Consider the following 17,239-nt stretch of genomic DNA (forward strand, 5'->3'; position numbering starts at 1 on the left):
GTTGGGATCGGCAAGGCCATCATTCGACGGCAGAGCAGAAGGGAGCAGTTGAGGAAAACCAATCGAGGGATTTCCAGGAAGGTTTTCGGGAAGAAGTGGCTGCTGAGTCAACGGTCGATCAGCAGCAGGGCTCACAGGAGCAGGGACAGGATCAACGGTAGCAAGACCACTCGGACGAGCAGTCAATGGTGTTGCCGGAGGATTAGTCGCTGCCGGAGCAGGGGACCTTGGGGGTGGAAGTGAACCACGCTCAAATGCAGGTTCAGAAGAGAACTCATCATGAGTAGAAGGAGAAGAAGGAACAGCAGAGGGATGCTTTCTTGGCCGACCACGGCGCCCTGTCTTTTCAGGGTTTTTGGGCCGACCAGGACCACGTTTGTCAGGAGACGGGTGATCCATTCGAAAGGAAACAAAACATGATGGTGTTGATGTCTAGAGAAAGAAGAGTTCGAAGGAAAGGGCGTGTATTATAGATCACATCTGCCCTGCACGTGGGCAAGATCACTTGATCAGAGATCGCCTGGACCTCCTGATGTCTCTGGCAACCTAACGCCACCATTGTTATGATCATCAATTCAATTACCCTATCCGGATAACAATGCTGACATTGCAGCATACATCCGCGGATACGAGGATCAGAACCTGTATTCTCTGTTTGTAACGGCAGATCAGCAGGCATACGTAGCGAAGTGAGGCTTCAAGAAAGCATCTACCCGCGATCCTTTGAAAATTTTCAGGCAATATGGTGGAAAATGAGAGATATCACCCCATAATGCCTGAATCAAACGACTTACCGACGGCTAGGGGCGCGTCAAAATTTCCTTTGTATCACACTCTCATACCGATCATATAGGGAATGGACATCAAAGCCCTGCCATGGTAGGGATAAGATGGTTTCATTGTATGATCTAGACCACATTGAGGCTCCAACAAGGCGCAACTGCGCTAATTTCCTTTGTTTGTTTATGCAGATCATCGCGATCTGGGGGGTGTGTGACGGAAACGGTGTTGTAGACCACGTGGATCAGATCATGTGATGATCAGGTATTCATTATATAGAATACTCCGGAGCGGAACAACGATAACCGGATCGGCCGCAGGACCGATCACCGCTCCCGTGATCGGTACCCGAAGATCACCCAGTATATAATCCGATCTCTTCTCTACGAGAAGAGATCAGTTCTAACTGTAGATGAGGAGATATACACATTCTTATACTTATACCATTATTGTCCAATCATTCCCCTCCATCGTGATATGCTATTGTCCTGTACGATAATAAGTATATATAAAATAATCACAAGCCGAAAGATAAGATGACTATTGGCTACAGCATATACAATAATAAAGCTAAGCCTATATTCAATTGCATTCAACCACTCGTAAGCTACTAAAAGCTCTGTTTTTATCTGAATTAGAATGAACTGGTGCTGCTATTCTAATTCGTCTTTTTGCAATACAGTCTTCACTATGTGATGCTTTACAGCTTCTCAAATAAGAATAAAAGAAAACTTTTTTTTTAAAATGCGATTCTTTAGCTTCTCTTATATATCAAACTATTTCAAAAATTAATTTTACTAAAAGCTAGTAAAGTTGTAACTTACCTTTATTATATTGCTATATTCAGTAATAGCCAATCAATATTAAAGAAATATCTTGTGTATATTCCTATTAGTGTCACGGGATCACTTCTGGGAGTATTCAGAAGCTTTACCGCTGAGCTAAACGCCCAAAAGACTAGGAGGTAGAACTGGAAGTTCTACCTTACTCTCACATATATAGCAGGACAGGACAGGACAGGACAGAAAGGGCTTAGTGTCACCCCGTGACAATTAGATAAGTATTTATACTTATACTTACCAGTCAGATAAAGCAGACAGCGAGATTGACCAAATGATTGTTCAGGAAGTCGATAACAGATACTATCTCCCTTATCGGAAATACAATTGTATATACAGCCAGTATAAATCTAATTGTTTTTCCGAATATATTATTCTCACTGTAATACTGTCTTTTTTGGTAACCTTTTATTTGAAAATCCCTATTTATTGATATTAACAAAATTAATGCTTTTATAATAAGGTATATCGAATTTGTAATTAGATTGATTTTAATATAAGGCCTCTAGAATATCTTTCTTAACTATCTTATTATCATTTTCAAAATTATAAAAATAATATATTGCTACAGTCAATTTATTAGTAAATTTCTTTTCATAATTGTTAATATAATTAATTAAAGAATTATATTCTTCCTCTGAATTCTATCTCAAAAAACAATAAAATGGATATATTCAATAAGCATATTGAAAATCGACCCTACCTTCAAGCACATTGCCTTCAGCATCTATAATTGTATTTATTAAGCAAGCCAATTGCAAGCCAGAGATATTAAAAGAAAGCCTTATTTATATATATCTTCATTATCCAATCTATTTTCTTTATCATCCTCCTTCTCGCTAATAGAATTACTATTATTTCTGTTATAGCTCGACTCCTCCTTTTTCTCAATAGAATACTTACTTTATATAATAGAAAAGGTAAATGCTTTCTTCACTATAAGCTATAAAAAAATATATTAACAAAGCAAATACAAAAAAAAAAAAATATTATTACTATATACACATCCTCCTATTGCTTTAGTTATACTAATAACAACTTGCTTTTACTATTGCGTTTTCTTAATGATATAGAAAATATATTGATTATTAATTAAGGGATATAAAAAAGATAAGTAATCGGAAAAGATTTAAAAAAAAGAGGGAAATTCGGGTAATCTATATACTTCAAAGGCTTTGTATTATTGCTAGACTACAGAACGGTTTCCTTCGTTTCTTATATATCTTTTTATTACAAAAAAAGCAAAATTTACATACGTGTCTGTTTATCACACTATATTACAATATAAACAATAACGCTTTATTAGAATTGCTGATATATCTATAGATTAGGTAATTGTAAAGCTTGAGGGTAAGCTTTTTCGAAAGGGGAAATAATATTACAAATCACATCCAATCACAATTATAATTGCTTATATGTATATTTGTGTATATGCACGATCATATATACATAGCTAGTATATAGGAATACTCTACAAGCGCTTTGCTCCCGATTCTGTAGTTATAGATTCTAAGGATAAATTGTACTCTGCTCTCGCAGTTCTTCTAAGGCAAAGTGTTACAGGCATGGTATCTAATAAGGACTCTTGAATAAGAAATAATAGAGGAAAAAGTAATAGTAAAAGAGGAGAGAGGAAAAGAGAATGAAAAAGAAGTAGTTAAGGAAATGAGAGAGGGGTTTGATCTTCTTATAATTTCTTGATTTTTATAATTTTCTTATTATATATAATGCGTATAATAAGCAGGTACTATTTCCTAATATTTGTTTTCACTTTTTCAATTAAATCATATTCAATATTGTAAATTAAAAAGTTACCTGTTAGGCCCGTCGGGCCTAGCTGTCCTATATAGTCTTGGATTGAAGATGGACATTAATCCAATCAATCAATCAATCAATCATTCTCAATACACTTTACACCTTTCGATTCAAGAATATAATTCGTTATATCTTTTATTCCTTTAAATTTAGATAAAAAACCTCTTGAATCCATATCAAGGATATATTGAATAATAACCTCCTCTTCTAATTCTATAAGTTTATATCGATTCGCTCGAATTTCGAAACATAAAGTTTGTTGGAAATCACATGTACGGCACGTGTGTGGCACGTGCACACCACTACAAAACTCCCCCTTCCGAGCCTTCCGCTCTAAGGTGATAACTATATACATAATACATTCTCCATATTACTCTATAGATTATGCGTAACTTGCTGTCTATTTCTGACAAAGTTAAACCATTCATTCTATAGAGAAGGGTTGTACAAGGGATATTATATAGTTGGGAGGCCTTTCGAAGACTCAGTTTTTTGTCGTTTTCGATAGCTTTGATAGCTAAAAGCAAACATGCTTCTTTATTAACGTGTTTTATCAGTGAGTGGTTCATATCAGTGAATGGGTCACTTATTTTACATACAAAATTCGTCTGTGCGTAACCGTGCACTTTCTTTATTTATGGATATAATTTTCTGAAAATTTGATACAAAATACTTGAATATATAAGAATCTCAAAAATCTAATTAGTTTTAGGAAATTCGAATTTATAAAGTTGTTATTATAAAAATAGTTTTTTTGTAACGAAAATCGTGACAATTTCCTTTTTTTTTTAGAAAATGATAAAACTATTTTATAAAAATTAGATCAATAGAAAATCTAGATTTTAATTATTTTTTAAGATCTTTTATTCAAGAAAATAATGATTGGTTATTAAAATATTAATATTTTAAGAAGCTTGATTTAGGTGATTTTCGAAATGACCCATTCACTGATATGAACCACTCACTGATAAAACACGTTATTAGATTGCATAATAAATGATTGATAAATCACGTGTTGAAGTTGATCATATTTATTGAGGTGAAAGTGGTCCACTCGATGATAAATCACGTTATATTTTTATACTTGATACATCCATAATAAAAGTTTCAATAAATATTCAACAAAGTATTGAATTTTAATTGAATTTTTATGTGATGTTGTACTTTCTTCTCGAGTGTCCTGTGAATCCGTACACCTACTAGTGGAGGCTTCAAGTTACTAGCTTGTGTCAAATTGTCACAATGTAGCTTGACAGTAGATAATTACGTACTATGAGCCATTGAAACCAGTCGCTACCTGCAGAGGAGCGAACAGCCCCTGGCATTGAAGTTAAATTGCTAAATTCGGTCGCGACGATCACGCCGCTCAAATAGTTCCTTATCTTAGCACGTCTAAATACCCCTAGGGAGGTTCAAAACAGACGTTAATTAATATAAATAAATAAATTAAAAAAAATATAAAAAAACCAGTCGCTCGTAGATTGAGCGACACCCAATGAAAATCTTATATGAGAGAGTTATAAATGGTAGTCCGAAAGCTCTGCGGGAAAAGTCATAGGACTTGTGGAGCTCCGAGCTCATTCCCAGTAAAAAGATCGAAGATGTAGGTTAAGGATATATGAATACCGCTTGGCTTTCGTCATGAAATCGACGTTGGTAAGCAAAAAATTATCAGATAGTCTCGAACACAAACGATTCTCAACAGGGGCCTCCACATCGAACATCGGTATTTGGATGTTCATCTTTTGGTGAAATAGGATTACCGGGATAACCATGTTCTTGTTACTTATAACGTACCTTGTGGAATACACCGAGGTATAAGTTGACCGCATAGCTAGTATATGACAATAAAGGCTACCGTTATCAAAAGTAAAGCAAGCGACTCAGTCTCGATTTTGGAAAGAATTGGAGCTTTTCCTGCAAAGTGGTGCCATTGTGACATCTTGATCTGAAAAAAATCGGCAATATTAAAGGCAAGCCAAGTGTTAGGTAACGTTGAATATGCGGTAAGAAGTGTCAACCAGCATGCTATCGACTCCGAGTCCGATAGTCAGCGGCAGGCATGTTGCTCTGCTTGATGCAACCAAAGCCAGATGCAGATCTTCGACAGAAAAGTGATTCGTTAACACGTCCATGATGATAAGACAGATGCTTATGGATGGGTTTCACAGGAATTCGAAAATCATCCAACGCAGCACTTTTTCATGTAGTCTGCGGCGTTTGAGGTTGAGAAATCGGGTATCAATTCTCATGACCAAAAGTCACCAAGGCAGCTGAGGCCGAGAAAATCGTGCGATATATTCTTCCATGACAGTATTACACTCCATACTTATCTTCCCTGAACTCTTCTACATTGTTTGTTTGTTTGTTTGTTTCGGTCGGGGTGTGAACTGCGGAAATGGCAATCAAGTTGGATATCTTTTCCAATTCCACAGCTAGACGGCGCGATTCAGAGCCGCATGCCAGAAGACTTTAATAATGTCGAAGACGAAAGGCGAGATATACATGATGCTCGTTAATGTTTCTGTGTTGAGCTCGGAGTCTGCAGTTTGATTGTTCCGTAGTCGCACAATAAGCAAGCCAATTCGCTCTGCGTTCGCAAAGAACAAATAGTTTAAATTCGCAAGAATTCCACTCGATTGTCGTGTGTTCAAGATTGGGTGAAGAATGTAGCGAATTCTGGACAACAATAATCCTAAACAGAGGAAGTTAATGTTGATCAAAAGTAAGTAGGATACTAGGCAAGCTCACAATTTACCAAAGAGTATAAAATTGTTGGCAATGATGTGCCGGTCCGACTGGCATATCAAGGATATGATTATCGATAGTCCGATAGTTTGATACGTTCGTTATCTGTTAGTTTACCTATGTCAAGTTGACAATGTCGGTGTTGAATGATTTGCGCATCATTGACACGAGAAGTATCGAAGAGGATTGGAATCTAAGAGTACATGATTATCATTCTTTCCTTCGGTAGGCAGATTAGCATGATTTGGTAAGCTTACCTAGGTAGGTACTAGGTGGGTACTGGGTAGTATTGCCACCATTGAACAATCAGTAGTAAATATACCTACCTAGTACCTACCTGGTACCTTACTTTGAATGAATGGAGTATCGAAGTATACTCAATACATACCTACGTAGGTAAGTGCTTTTCGTTCTTGGTTTTTGACAAAGGACTCGATTTGGGTGATTTGGTATAGGTACAGTACCGATGCCTTTCCTTGTCAATATGGACCTCGCGGGTCTCAGGGGCAGGAGTTTCCATTTCGCTACATTCTTCGCTGTATTCTTCGCAGAAATTCTCGATGCAGTTTTCTCATCATAATAAGGTTCGGTCGGATATACTTTGTACTCCAGCTCCATGAGTACGACTACCAGCGCAGTACGACCTAAGCACGTGCTAGGCCCATTCTGCCATTCTGCCATTCTGCCGCTTTACACTAATTCCCCTCGTTCCCCGGCCTTAGCTAACCCCACATTTCCACTTTCCCACTTTCCCACTTTCCCGCACTCCCACGCTCATTTTCACCACACTCGAACCACACTCGAACCACATTATTACAATTCCCCAACATACCCACCTACTACATGATACCAGCTACTTCACTGTGAGTGCACTTCTTACAAGTATACTTCAATATCACATTCTTCTCTCAAAAACAGTGACCTGCCGATCATTGCTACATTCATCAGCATGTTCTCGTCCAAAGTATATGCCATCACTTCTTGCATACATTTCGGCCCTTTTGTAGATGCTCTATTTTGAAGGTCTCAATCTTCTATCCGCAGCTAACAAGGCCTCACAACATCACATCCTTCGATTTAGTAAGTTTATTTTTTCTTCCATGACGTTGATCTATCTAATGCGGAACCTATTCTTGGGCGGGGTTGGCGAAAGGCGGAGTGCGGAGGAGGGATGGTTATATTATATAAACTCACTCGATTGCTCTCCGGAAGCTATCACCACCTTTCTTTCTCAGCCATCAGTTTCTCCACCATACTTTGGTCTATGGACTATTTTTCTCCTGCTTCTTATTCTTGACTTTGTTTATCACTACCTTAAACCCGTCCGAGGAACAATGGGGGGTAGGCTTGGTATCATAATTGCTGCCTTTGCCACAGCAATTCTCCACACAACAATTGCGCAAAGTCCAACATCTTCACAGTCAAATACTACCACAAGTTATCGTTCCGTTTATACACTTCCCGCTTCGGTTGATGCGAGCGCACCCGTTATCCCAAATATTCAAGATCCGCAAGCACTAAATCCGCAACATGTTTGTCCAGGCTATACGGCATCGAATATCAAGCGAACTAGTTACGGATTGACGGCATTTTTGTCATTAGCTGGTGATGCCTGCAATGTTTATGGAACGGATGTAGATTTTCTCAATCTGACAGTAGAATATCAATCGAAAGATCGTCTTCATGTGGAGATTGTTCCTACTTATGTGGGACCTTCGAACAGCTCTTGGTTCATTCTCCCAGAGTCTCTTGTAGAGAAACCCTCCATTGATGCCGATGCGAACTCTACTACTCTGGATAGTGATCTTAGCTTTTTATGGAGCAACGATCCAACCTTCTCGTTTTCAATCTTGCGTCAATCCACAGGCGATGTTCTCTTCTCTACCGACGGCACTAAATTGATTTACGAAACCCAATTCATCGAATTTGCTAGTTCCCTGCCAGAAAATTACAATCTTTATGGCTTAGGAGAATCCATCCATGGATTTCGTATGGGCAATAACTTTACTCGTACTTTCTGGGCCGCTGATGTTGGTGATAATATCGACGCAAACATTTACGGCAACCACGGAATCTATCTTGACACAAGATACTACGAGATTGATGCAAGTACAGGAAACATGACATATGTCGCAAATGCAACAAATGTCACCGCAGACTACGTTTCTTACACTCATGGTGTCTATCAACGAAATGCTCATGGCCAGGAAGTCTTGATGAAACCATCAAACATAACGTGGAGAACTCTCGGTGGTAGTATTGATTTGTATTTTTATGCTGGCCCAACACAAGAAAAAGTTACCAAAGCATATCAAATGAGTGCAGTTGGACTCCCAGCGATGCAACAATATTTTACTTTCGGATATCACCAATGTCGATGGGGTTACGCAAACTGGACTGAACTCGGCAAAGTAGTAGACAATTTCGCAAACTTTGGCCTTCCATTAGAAACGATCTGGTTGGATATTGATTACATGAATCAATACCGTGACTTTGAAGTTGACGAAGTCAGATTTGGATATTCTGAAGGTGCTGAATTCATTTCAAAACTTCACGGCAATGGACAACATATTGTTCCAATTGTTGACTCCGCAATCTATATCCCTAATCCAGAAAATGAAACTGATGCATACCCTCCTTTCAACCGTGGCAATGAAACTGACAGTTTCATGTTGAACCCCGATGGTAGTTTATACATAGGAAGTGTATGGCCTGGGTACACGGTCTTTCCTGATTGGATTGGATCCGTGTTGAATGGCACTGGAGCACACCAATGGTGGTCAGACGAGCTGACCGCATGGCATTCAGACTTTTCATTCGATGGCATTTGGATTGATATGAGTGAAGTCTCTTCTTTTTGTGTTGGATCATGTGGTAGCGATAATCTTACTCTCAATCCCGTCCATCCACCGTTCCTTCTACCTGGCGAACCAGGGAATATCGACTTTACCTACCCAGAAGGATTCAATCTTACAAATGCCACTGAAGCCGCAGCTGCATCTTCCGCTTCTGCCAGTCAGTCCTCCGCTTACGCTACATCAACCGCCTCATTATCGTCCTCATCCACGAGTTACATCCGCACAACACCCACACCAGGGGTCCGCGATATAGTTTACCCTCCGTACACCATCAACAATTTCTTAGGTTCATTGGATGTTCATGCCGTGTCACCAAATGCAATGCATCACGGTGGGACTCAAGAATACGACTATCATAATTTGTTTGGGCACCAAATTTTGAATGCAACTTATCATGCTCTCCTTAACGTCTCTCCATCCAAACGTCCATTTATCATTGGTCGTTCTACATTTGCAGGATCCGGGAAATGGGCCGGACATTGGGGCGGCGACAATTACTCCCTGTGGGCCTACATGTTCTTCTCCATCCCCCAAGCTCTGTCATTCTCTTTATTTGGAATTCCTATGTTCGGCGCAGATACATGTGGCTTCTCTGGAAACTCTGACGAGGAACTCTGCAATCGCTGGATGCAAGTCTCTGCCTTTTTTCCTTTTTACCGAAATCATAATACTTTGGCCGCCCCCTCCCAAGAACCTTATGTGTGGGCATCCGTCATTGATGCAACTAAGGCAGCCACTGCAATCAGATATACTCTACTACCATATATCTATACTACATTCTACCTGGCTCATTCAACTGGCTCAGCCGTGATGCGCGCTCTTGCCTGGGAATTTCCTAATGATCCCACTCTAGCGTCTGCAGATCGACAATTCTTACTCGGCCCAAATATCATGGTGATACCCGTACTAGAGCAAGGGGCTACTACCGTCGATGGTGTATTCCCTGGATCGGGAAAAGGGCAGGTTTGGTATGATTGGTATAATCAATCTGCTATCACTTCATCTCCTGGTCAAAACATCACAATTGATGCACCACTTGGTCATATTCCTGTTTACATTCGGGGTGGCGCCATTATTCCAATTCAAGAGCCTGCATTGACAACTCGTGAATGTAGAAATAATTCATGGGGCTTGTTGATTGCATCCAGCTCAGAAGGAATTGCTAGTGGCGAACTTTACCTAGATGACGGAGAATCTCTGGTTCCAAATGCTACTCTTTGGGTCGATTTCCTAATGACGCAAAATTCACTTTATGCATCAGGTCGAGGTAGTTACGTTGATAATAATCCACTTGCAAATATCACCATCATAGGTATTTCATCAAGTGTTAATAGCGTTACATTGAATGGTGCTGTTCTCAGTGGATGGACATATAATTCCACTAGCCAAGTACTCGACAGCAAAGAATTGTCTAATGTCACTAGTGATGGAGCATGGAGCAGTGATTGGGTGTTGAAGTGGGCTTGAGGTAAACTCTTTTTGAGGGTGGAAAAGTCATACTAGAGCGGAATGAAGTTTCGAACAACACTTGAGGTTGAAGTGATGCAAGGAATAATGAATTGGAGATTAGTTATTTTGTCGAATATAGATCCAGAAAGCATGAAATAATGGCATTGCACTTTCCAAGTCAAATCGGTGAATACCGAGAGATCAATAGAAAAGACAATCATCCTTTTAAAGGTCCGAGCTGCGGTGAATCTGCATTTTCTGTTCTAAATTCAAAGCCATGTTAGAAAATGAGATCGACTTGGAAATTGCTGTTGAGAAGCCGGCTAGGCGTACAGTGAAGAATGGGATCCTAGGTATAGTGTCAGGGAAATCATTAGAGGTAAATGATATAGTCTTCTAGTAGATACAAAACGTATTTACTACTGGACTCTTTTGAGAAGTCGATCTACTTAGGTACACAAATGTAGACTCAGTACTGAAATATTATGATTTCTGTTAATCCCAAGTGTGCTCTGAAGCATGTGTATGCGCGCATTGCCGACATCATGTTTGATGACGCCATTCTAGAGATTACTCATTGCTTTATAAATGAAGTATCCTCTTCTCAAACTTACACACTTCGCAATGCCTGAGGGGTTTTTTCCTCCAAGTCGATGTCTGCTACAAGTAAATCTTTATAACCGACTAGTCACCGGAAATCGCTCATTACTATGCTTGATCGTCGCCGGTATCCTACCCTTCATCGGGATTCTTTCTCCAATGTTTCTTCCTTCCTCTCCACTTCCACTCTTTATCACTTTATTGTCCAAAAACGTTCCTATGTTCTTCAACACCAATATCGTAAAATAAGACATGACGACCAGCCCCGCCACGAGTCCATAAACAATCTCACCACCTTTAGTGTTTCTCGCCAATTGCAATCCTAAGCCACCGCAGATAATTCCCAAAATGAGTATAGAACGGCCATACCAAATATGTATAAATCCCAGGAATCCTTTAACGTGTTGTTTTCGGTAAGCGAGGTGATGCATGAGGCCCATGATAGCTTGAATAATTAAGAGGACAAAGAGAGCTAGACCAGAGCTTGTATGCGTTTTGCCTTGATTCTTGAATAGCTATTGTACGTCAGTTATTTCATTGTGAATTTGAACATCGAATCTGAAGACTCCATAAGAAATCAATGAATTCAATGGTGGATGTACGAAAATACATACATAATCCTTGGACATTGCCAACTTCACACCCAATCCGAAACCAGCAGTCAGCATCACCAAACTGAATGTTTGAAAGGCTGCGTGAATCCACCATTTTCCAAACATAGGCATGAGCATTGCCCCAACCGGGAAGAGAATAACCATGGTAATACCCATTATAGTACCATGGGCAATACTATAGGCGTTGAGTGTGGAGGCCGATATTCCATGCTCTTCACTTCCACTTCCCGATGTAGATGCAGTTGTACCATTAGATAAAAATGGGTTCTCATCCGATTCAATCACAGCAGTTGTGAGATCATAGGTAAATTGCCGGTAGCTACTATCGTCGTGTTGGTTTATAGTATACGAAGTCGAAGTACTGTCGATTGGAGAGCCCAAGTGCCAAGCTGCTATCCATGGTAAAGCAGTGGATGTTGTGTTAGGAAGAGGGCAGTTCGTACCTAATTAATGTCCATCAGCTTACACAGAACTGATTATTGATAAAATTTCCCATATCAATACTTTCAGATTGTTTCCGAAGCTCAGAAACAACTAAAGTCTCCGGGTACTACAGCATAACCTACACAGAACATTGGCTCTCATCACTCCTCCGGTAATTCCACTACCCGCAAGCAATTGCACCTGGCTTCCTGGTCCTCCAGTAACCTTTGGTTCTACGTGACCTTGTCCTCCAGCCCTCGCACTAACGGTAACGTTTCCATTGCCATCGCTATACATTATATACATATGTGCACCGGCCATGGTGCGCCCAATACCTAGTGCAGCCCATTGATATGAATCTGGTGCGCTGAGTTGAAAATATATATTTCCAGTGCCAGTCGAAACCGTTGTCGGAGGAATACCCAGGGAATAGACTGGACCATCTGAAGGAGCAAAGACCGCGAGTGCAGAGACTGTGAAGCTTTATTAGTCGTTACTTTGGTGGCGGTAGTGGTGTCATTTAAGCATTGGGGTTGCGCTTAACCTTACCGCATGCCAAGTCCCTAAGTCCGCCGAGCACAGCAAAACTTATCGCAATATTAGGGAACTTCATTTTAACAAAAACTCAATACGATGAAACGAACAATCATGAATGCATATTGAGTGGAAAATTATCTAGAGATTATTCAAACATGACATAAACTGCATGTTGTTAACAAAATTTGTTGACCAAGATTTGAGGTTCAGGTGGAATATATAAGAACATCTTCTGCTTGTCATGGTCCATTGTTCTGATGTAAAATGTGGCTTACTGCGCCCGTTCAACATTCACACACATTGAGTTGGCGAAGCCAATTATCTTTTGATGATGACCACTAGTCATGGAGAAACAAAGTCAAAAAATAAGCTTGGTCGTTCAAATGTCGCATTAGGGGGTGGTTCTCCGTATCAGTACCATTTATGCTTACAGCAATAAAGGCGTTCCACTCCACATCAGGATAATCATCCGAATTTCGTATATGCTGGGAGAATCATTCATCTATTTTGATATGAAGGTTGACTCCTGAAGTTGTGAATGTGTTCTTGTTGCAACGATGAATATTATACAAGCATCATTTCATTGGTTGTAATAATTGATGCAGGTACAAACATTCACGGTATGTTGCTCGATGAATCGACATCTCAGTATCCAGAATCCAGATGATGACTGTGTCTTCTGCCTTTTTTCTTCCATTTTTCAACGGTCAAGTCTCCATGTTCTCATACCCTTGCATGGAATGTCTCTTTCTGGGCCTTTCGTAGGGCTGCCATGGCTCAAAAATGTGGAAGGGTGAGTACAAAATGAGATAGTTATGATTGTAAATATTGATGAGGATTATTAAGTGTGAGAATATATAATGAACATCGTTGTGATCGTATGGAAATTTTTGGAGACGATGATTATTAAAATCAAACAGTACTTTATTAGAAAAGCTTAGTAATTTTTATTAGAAATAAATAAAAAAAACTAAAAGTTATAAACTTTTTAAATCAGATTTTTTATAAAATTGTATTTTAATTTATTAGATTAGTTTTATTTTGTTTTGTTAAATAAACTATAAATATATGTTTTTTGTTAGAAAAACTTTGCAAGCTTTATCAAAAAATACAAAAGAAATAAAAGTCATAAAATTTTCAATAAAAATAATATAAAAATTATTAGAATGAAAAAAAAATAATTAAAAAAAGTATTCTAATAATAAAAGATATCTTTTATTGAATATTATTACAATATAGAGATACGTGACTGATGATTGAGTAAGCTAGGCTCTATTCTGCTAACGTGGTTTATCAGCATGTGCACCATATCAGCATATGCACCACTTTTACCTCAATTACCCACATTATATTAATATAAAATAACAACAACGCTATAAAATAGAATCAAATTATATACAATCTAAAGATTAATTAATACTAGATCCAATTAACAAGTTCGTGTATTATATAAAACACTACTGTATTTACTACATTGTCATATAGTAGATTGCCTTCTTGTTGAAGAACTATTATTTATGTACTCATCGCGTCATATTTGATCATCTATATTCTCTTGCTTCAATATATCATATCCATTTCCTACTGAAAGAGCTCCTCCTTTTTGTATCAAAGTCTTTTGAGCTCTGCGATATTTACTAAATGCTTTATTTGCTTTACAAAAATTATGAATCTCAACAATTAAAAGTGTATTCGTATAAGCTAGGAGCTCTATACCTTTAGCCAAAGCTGCAACCATCTCAAATATAAGTATAAAGAAACTGCTTAGATATTTTGTAATACAACTTTTGATTAAAGTAAATTGAAAAAGAGTTTCAATAGGATTATAAGGTGTTTGAGATTGTCATATTCCAGGATTGGTTGAGATTGATCTATTTGATAGAGTCCTTATTCGAATATCCAGTTTTGAAAGTACAGCTTCCGGATCAAATAGAATGAGCCTAGCTCTACGGAACCCAGCTTTCCCATTTGATATGGATATTGCTTTAATATATACAGTTTTGAAAGCTTGGAAAAACTCGATTTTGGTAATATAGATAATATGTGCCTTAATAAAATTCTCGATCTGTCGACTGTACAAACGCTTTAAAGAACTAAAATAACCGATATCAAGTGGTTGAGTTAAATACAAAGAATAAGACAATAAATCAAGTAGTATAATATTGTTTTCCTTACAGTATTCCCGAAAAGCTATAGATTAATGACTTTCATATCCATCAAGCATTAGCATACGATATCCACCTACTTTCTTACCTATAGTATGCTTATCAAAATACTTAATCCATTTAAGACTGGTTTTATTATCTGTTCATCCATTGGGAGTAGGTTTTATAACCCAATCGTATGGTAAACCGCTTTCAGTATACCAGTTTGAGAGGTGATATTTGCCTTTAACTAGCAGAAACGGAGGTATATTGTAACCCTCTCTATTTATACAAATAATCGCTATAGCCCATTCTTGATTGTTAGGTTGTATAGCTTTATTTCTATTGTATCGATCGGCTTTAGTAACTACTATATGCGATAATATTTGTTCCATTATAAAGCCGATTTCATCAAAATTATAGAAATCGCAATTGAGAATGCTATATTTGGCTTATATATTCATCACTAATCAAAACCACTTTCCAATAAGCTCTGAATCTTTGCAGAGAGCTCTTTGGAAGTCATAAATACGAGTAAAACGTGTCTTTAAATCTGGATATCGTTATACAAATTGATTCGCTCAAAGCTTTCCAACTTTCTTATTACCCCTCGATTCCAGAATACTATTCGTTATATCTTCTATATCACTTATTCTAGGACTAAATCCTTTATCATCCATATCAAATATATATTGAATAATAACCTTCTCTTCCAAAATAGTCAAATTATGACTTTTTGGTCGGAATTCTATACAAGGGGTCAAACCATTTATTCTGCGGATGAGTGTTGTATATGATATATTATATAGCTTAGCAGCCTTCCGAATACTCAGTTTTTTGTTTCTTTGAATAGCTCCAATAGCTAAAAGTATTTGTGCTTCTTTACTATTCGATTGCATAATGAATTATTGATAAATCGCGTGTTGAAGTGGAAAGATAATAATTGAGGTAAAAGTGGTGCACATGCTGATATGGTGCACATGCTGATAAACCACGTTAGTTCATATATGAAGATTCTGTATATCTTTACATAAGACGGACTCGGACTCTTGGGATTGGTGTCATGTTTGGCTTTTTGCGATGAAACGATTGAGAATGAATTTAAGTCGGATAAGGTTAAATATAATATAGTCCGTGGCTTGAGGTTCAGAGAGTAGCGTAGCCAACGCCTTGTAGCCAACGCCTTAAGCTTCATCAATATGGAGTTATTTCTTTGGACAATTTTAAGGTCAACCTTGAGGTAGACTCGAGGCAGGCTATCGTGGGCCTCGCTAGTGTCATTAAATTCGCACAGACAGTGTGAAAGAAAGCCTAATAGTAAAAGATGAATAATCTCGACCAGGTGGACGCATCTTTCTAACATCAACAATTCCCATAAACCCAAAATCTATGACCAGAAAAATTATGCATCTTTGGATTCTTTCACATCATATCATATCATATCTTACTAAAAGATTCCAATCTTTCCACATCTTCTGGTAATAATGATTGTGTTCTGGAATATGTTTCCCTGCAAATTAAATTTCATCGCAGGACGTCGACATGCTGCCTAACATTATATTCGAATGATTTGCTCGCCAGACCCTCGTCTCCTTGCTCCAGAACCAAACATTTTTCGGTTCATCTGATGACTCTATGATCTTCATCAACCGTAGGGGTAACTGCTTGGTGACACTACCTCGATTCGATGACCACCGATTGGGCATAATGGGAAACCCTTTTCGCCCTCAACTTGCCTTGCACTCCACACAGCCCCATGTAATGCATATAAGCATTCGACGGCTGAAGAAATCGTGCTCAGCACCCCACCTATAGTTTACATATGATTTTGACCGTCTACTTTGTTGCTTCAATCGTTAATTGTTTATCAACCCTCCCAAAATTCACTAACGCTTGTATCGCATTGTCGGAATTGTGATTATCAGCCAGCTTCCTCGATGTCTGACGCTGAACTTTCGTTTCCAGAGCCATTGCCGGAGACATTACCGGAGGTGAAGGACCACGTGATTCATTTTGATGATGGCGATGGAGCGGGAGATCGAGGGCGCGAAGCCTCACACAGCACTGCATCAGGCAATCTTCGTGATTCAGCCAATAGTCACAATGACGGTTCGCAGGCAATACGCTCCGATGTCCAGACAGACTACGTAGAGTTGCCGCTTCCCTTCGAATGTGATCAATGCCCTCGATCATTTTATAGGGCTAAAGATCTTCGATGGCATAAATACAAGCATACGACTGGGCTGGCCTTCAATTGTGATAAATGTGAGGGAATGTTTCCGACAAATGACGATCTTGAAGCTAGTATACCTGAAAATTCAAATCGAATCTATTGAATCTGTTGAATCTGACTTATAAATAGAAACATATTTCCACGAATTGCAAAAAGACTAGATATGAGCAGCAGCCAGAGGTACTTAAAGCTTCCAGCA

At 38.5% G+C, this 17,239-nt stretch overlaps 2 protein-coding genes across 2 annotated transcripts; one reads left to right on the forward strand and one right to left on the reverse strand.

The window, feature by feature from the left end:
- Positions 1 to 7,516: 7,516 nt before the first annotated feature.
- On the forward strand, positions 7,517 to 10,507 carry EAF02_004512 (uncharacterized protein; the record flags this gene model as incomplete). The annotated part of the gene is made up of 1 exon (XM_038900560.1): positions 7,517 to 10,507. The coding sequence occupies one exon, from the start codon at positions 7,517 to 7,519 to the stop codon at positions 10,505 to 10,507; it is 2,991 nt and encodes a 996-aa protein (XP_038759072.1).
- Positions 10,508 to 11,163: 656 nt separating this feature from the next.
- EAF02_004513 (uncharacterized protein) lies at positions 11,164 to 12,739 on the reverse strand (the record flags this gene model as incomplete). The annotated part of the gene is made up of 4 exons (XM_038900561.1): positions 11,164 to 11,604; positions 11,704 to 12,146; positions 12,270 to 12,599; positions 12,676 to 12,739. 4 exons carry the CDS (start codon positions 12,737 to 12,739, stop codon positions 11,164 to 11,166), a joined length of 1,278 nt encoding a protein of 425 aa, XP_038759073.1.
- Positions 12,740 to 17,239: the final 4,500 nt, after the last annotated feature.

Source organism: Botrytis sinoallii, assembly GCF_014898435.1.
Source record: "Botrytis sinoallii strain Bc 23 chromosome Unknown BSIN_007, whole genome shotgun sequence".
Lineage (NCBI taxonomy): Eukaryota > Fungi > Ascomycota > Leotiomycetes > Helotiales > Sclerotiniaceae > Botrytis > Botrytis sinoallii.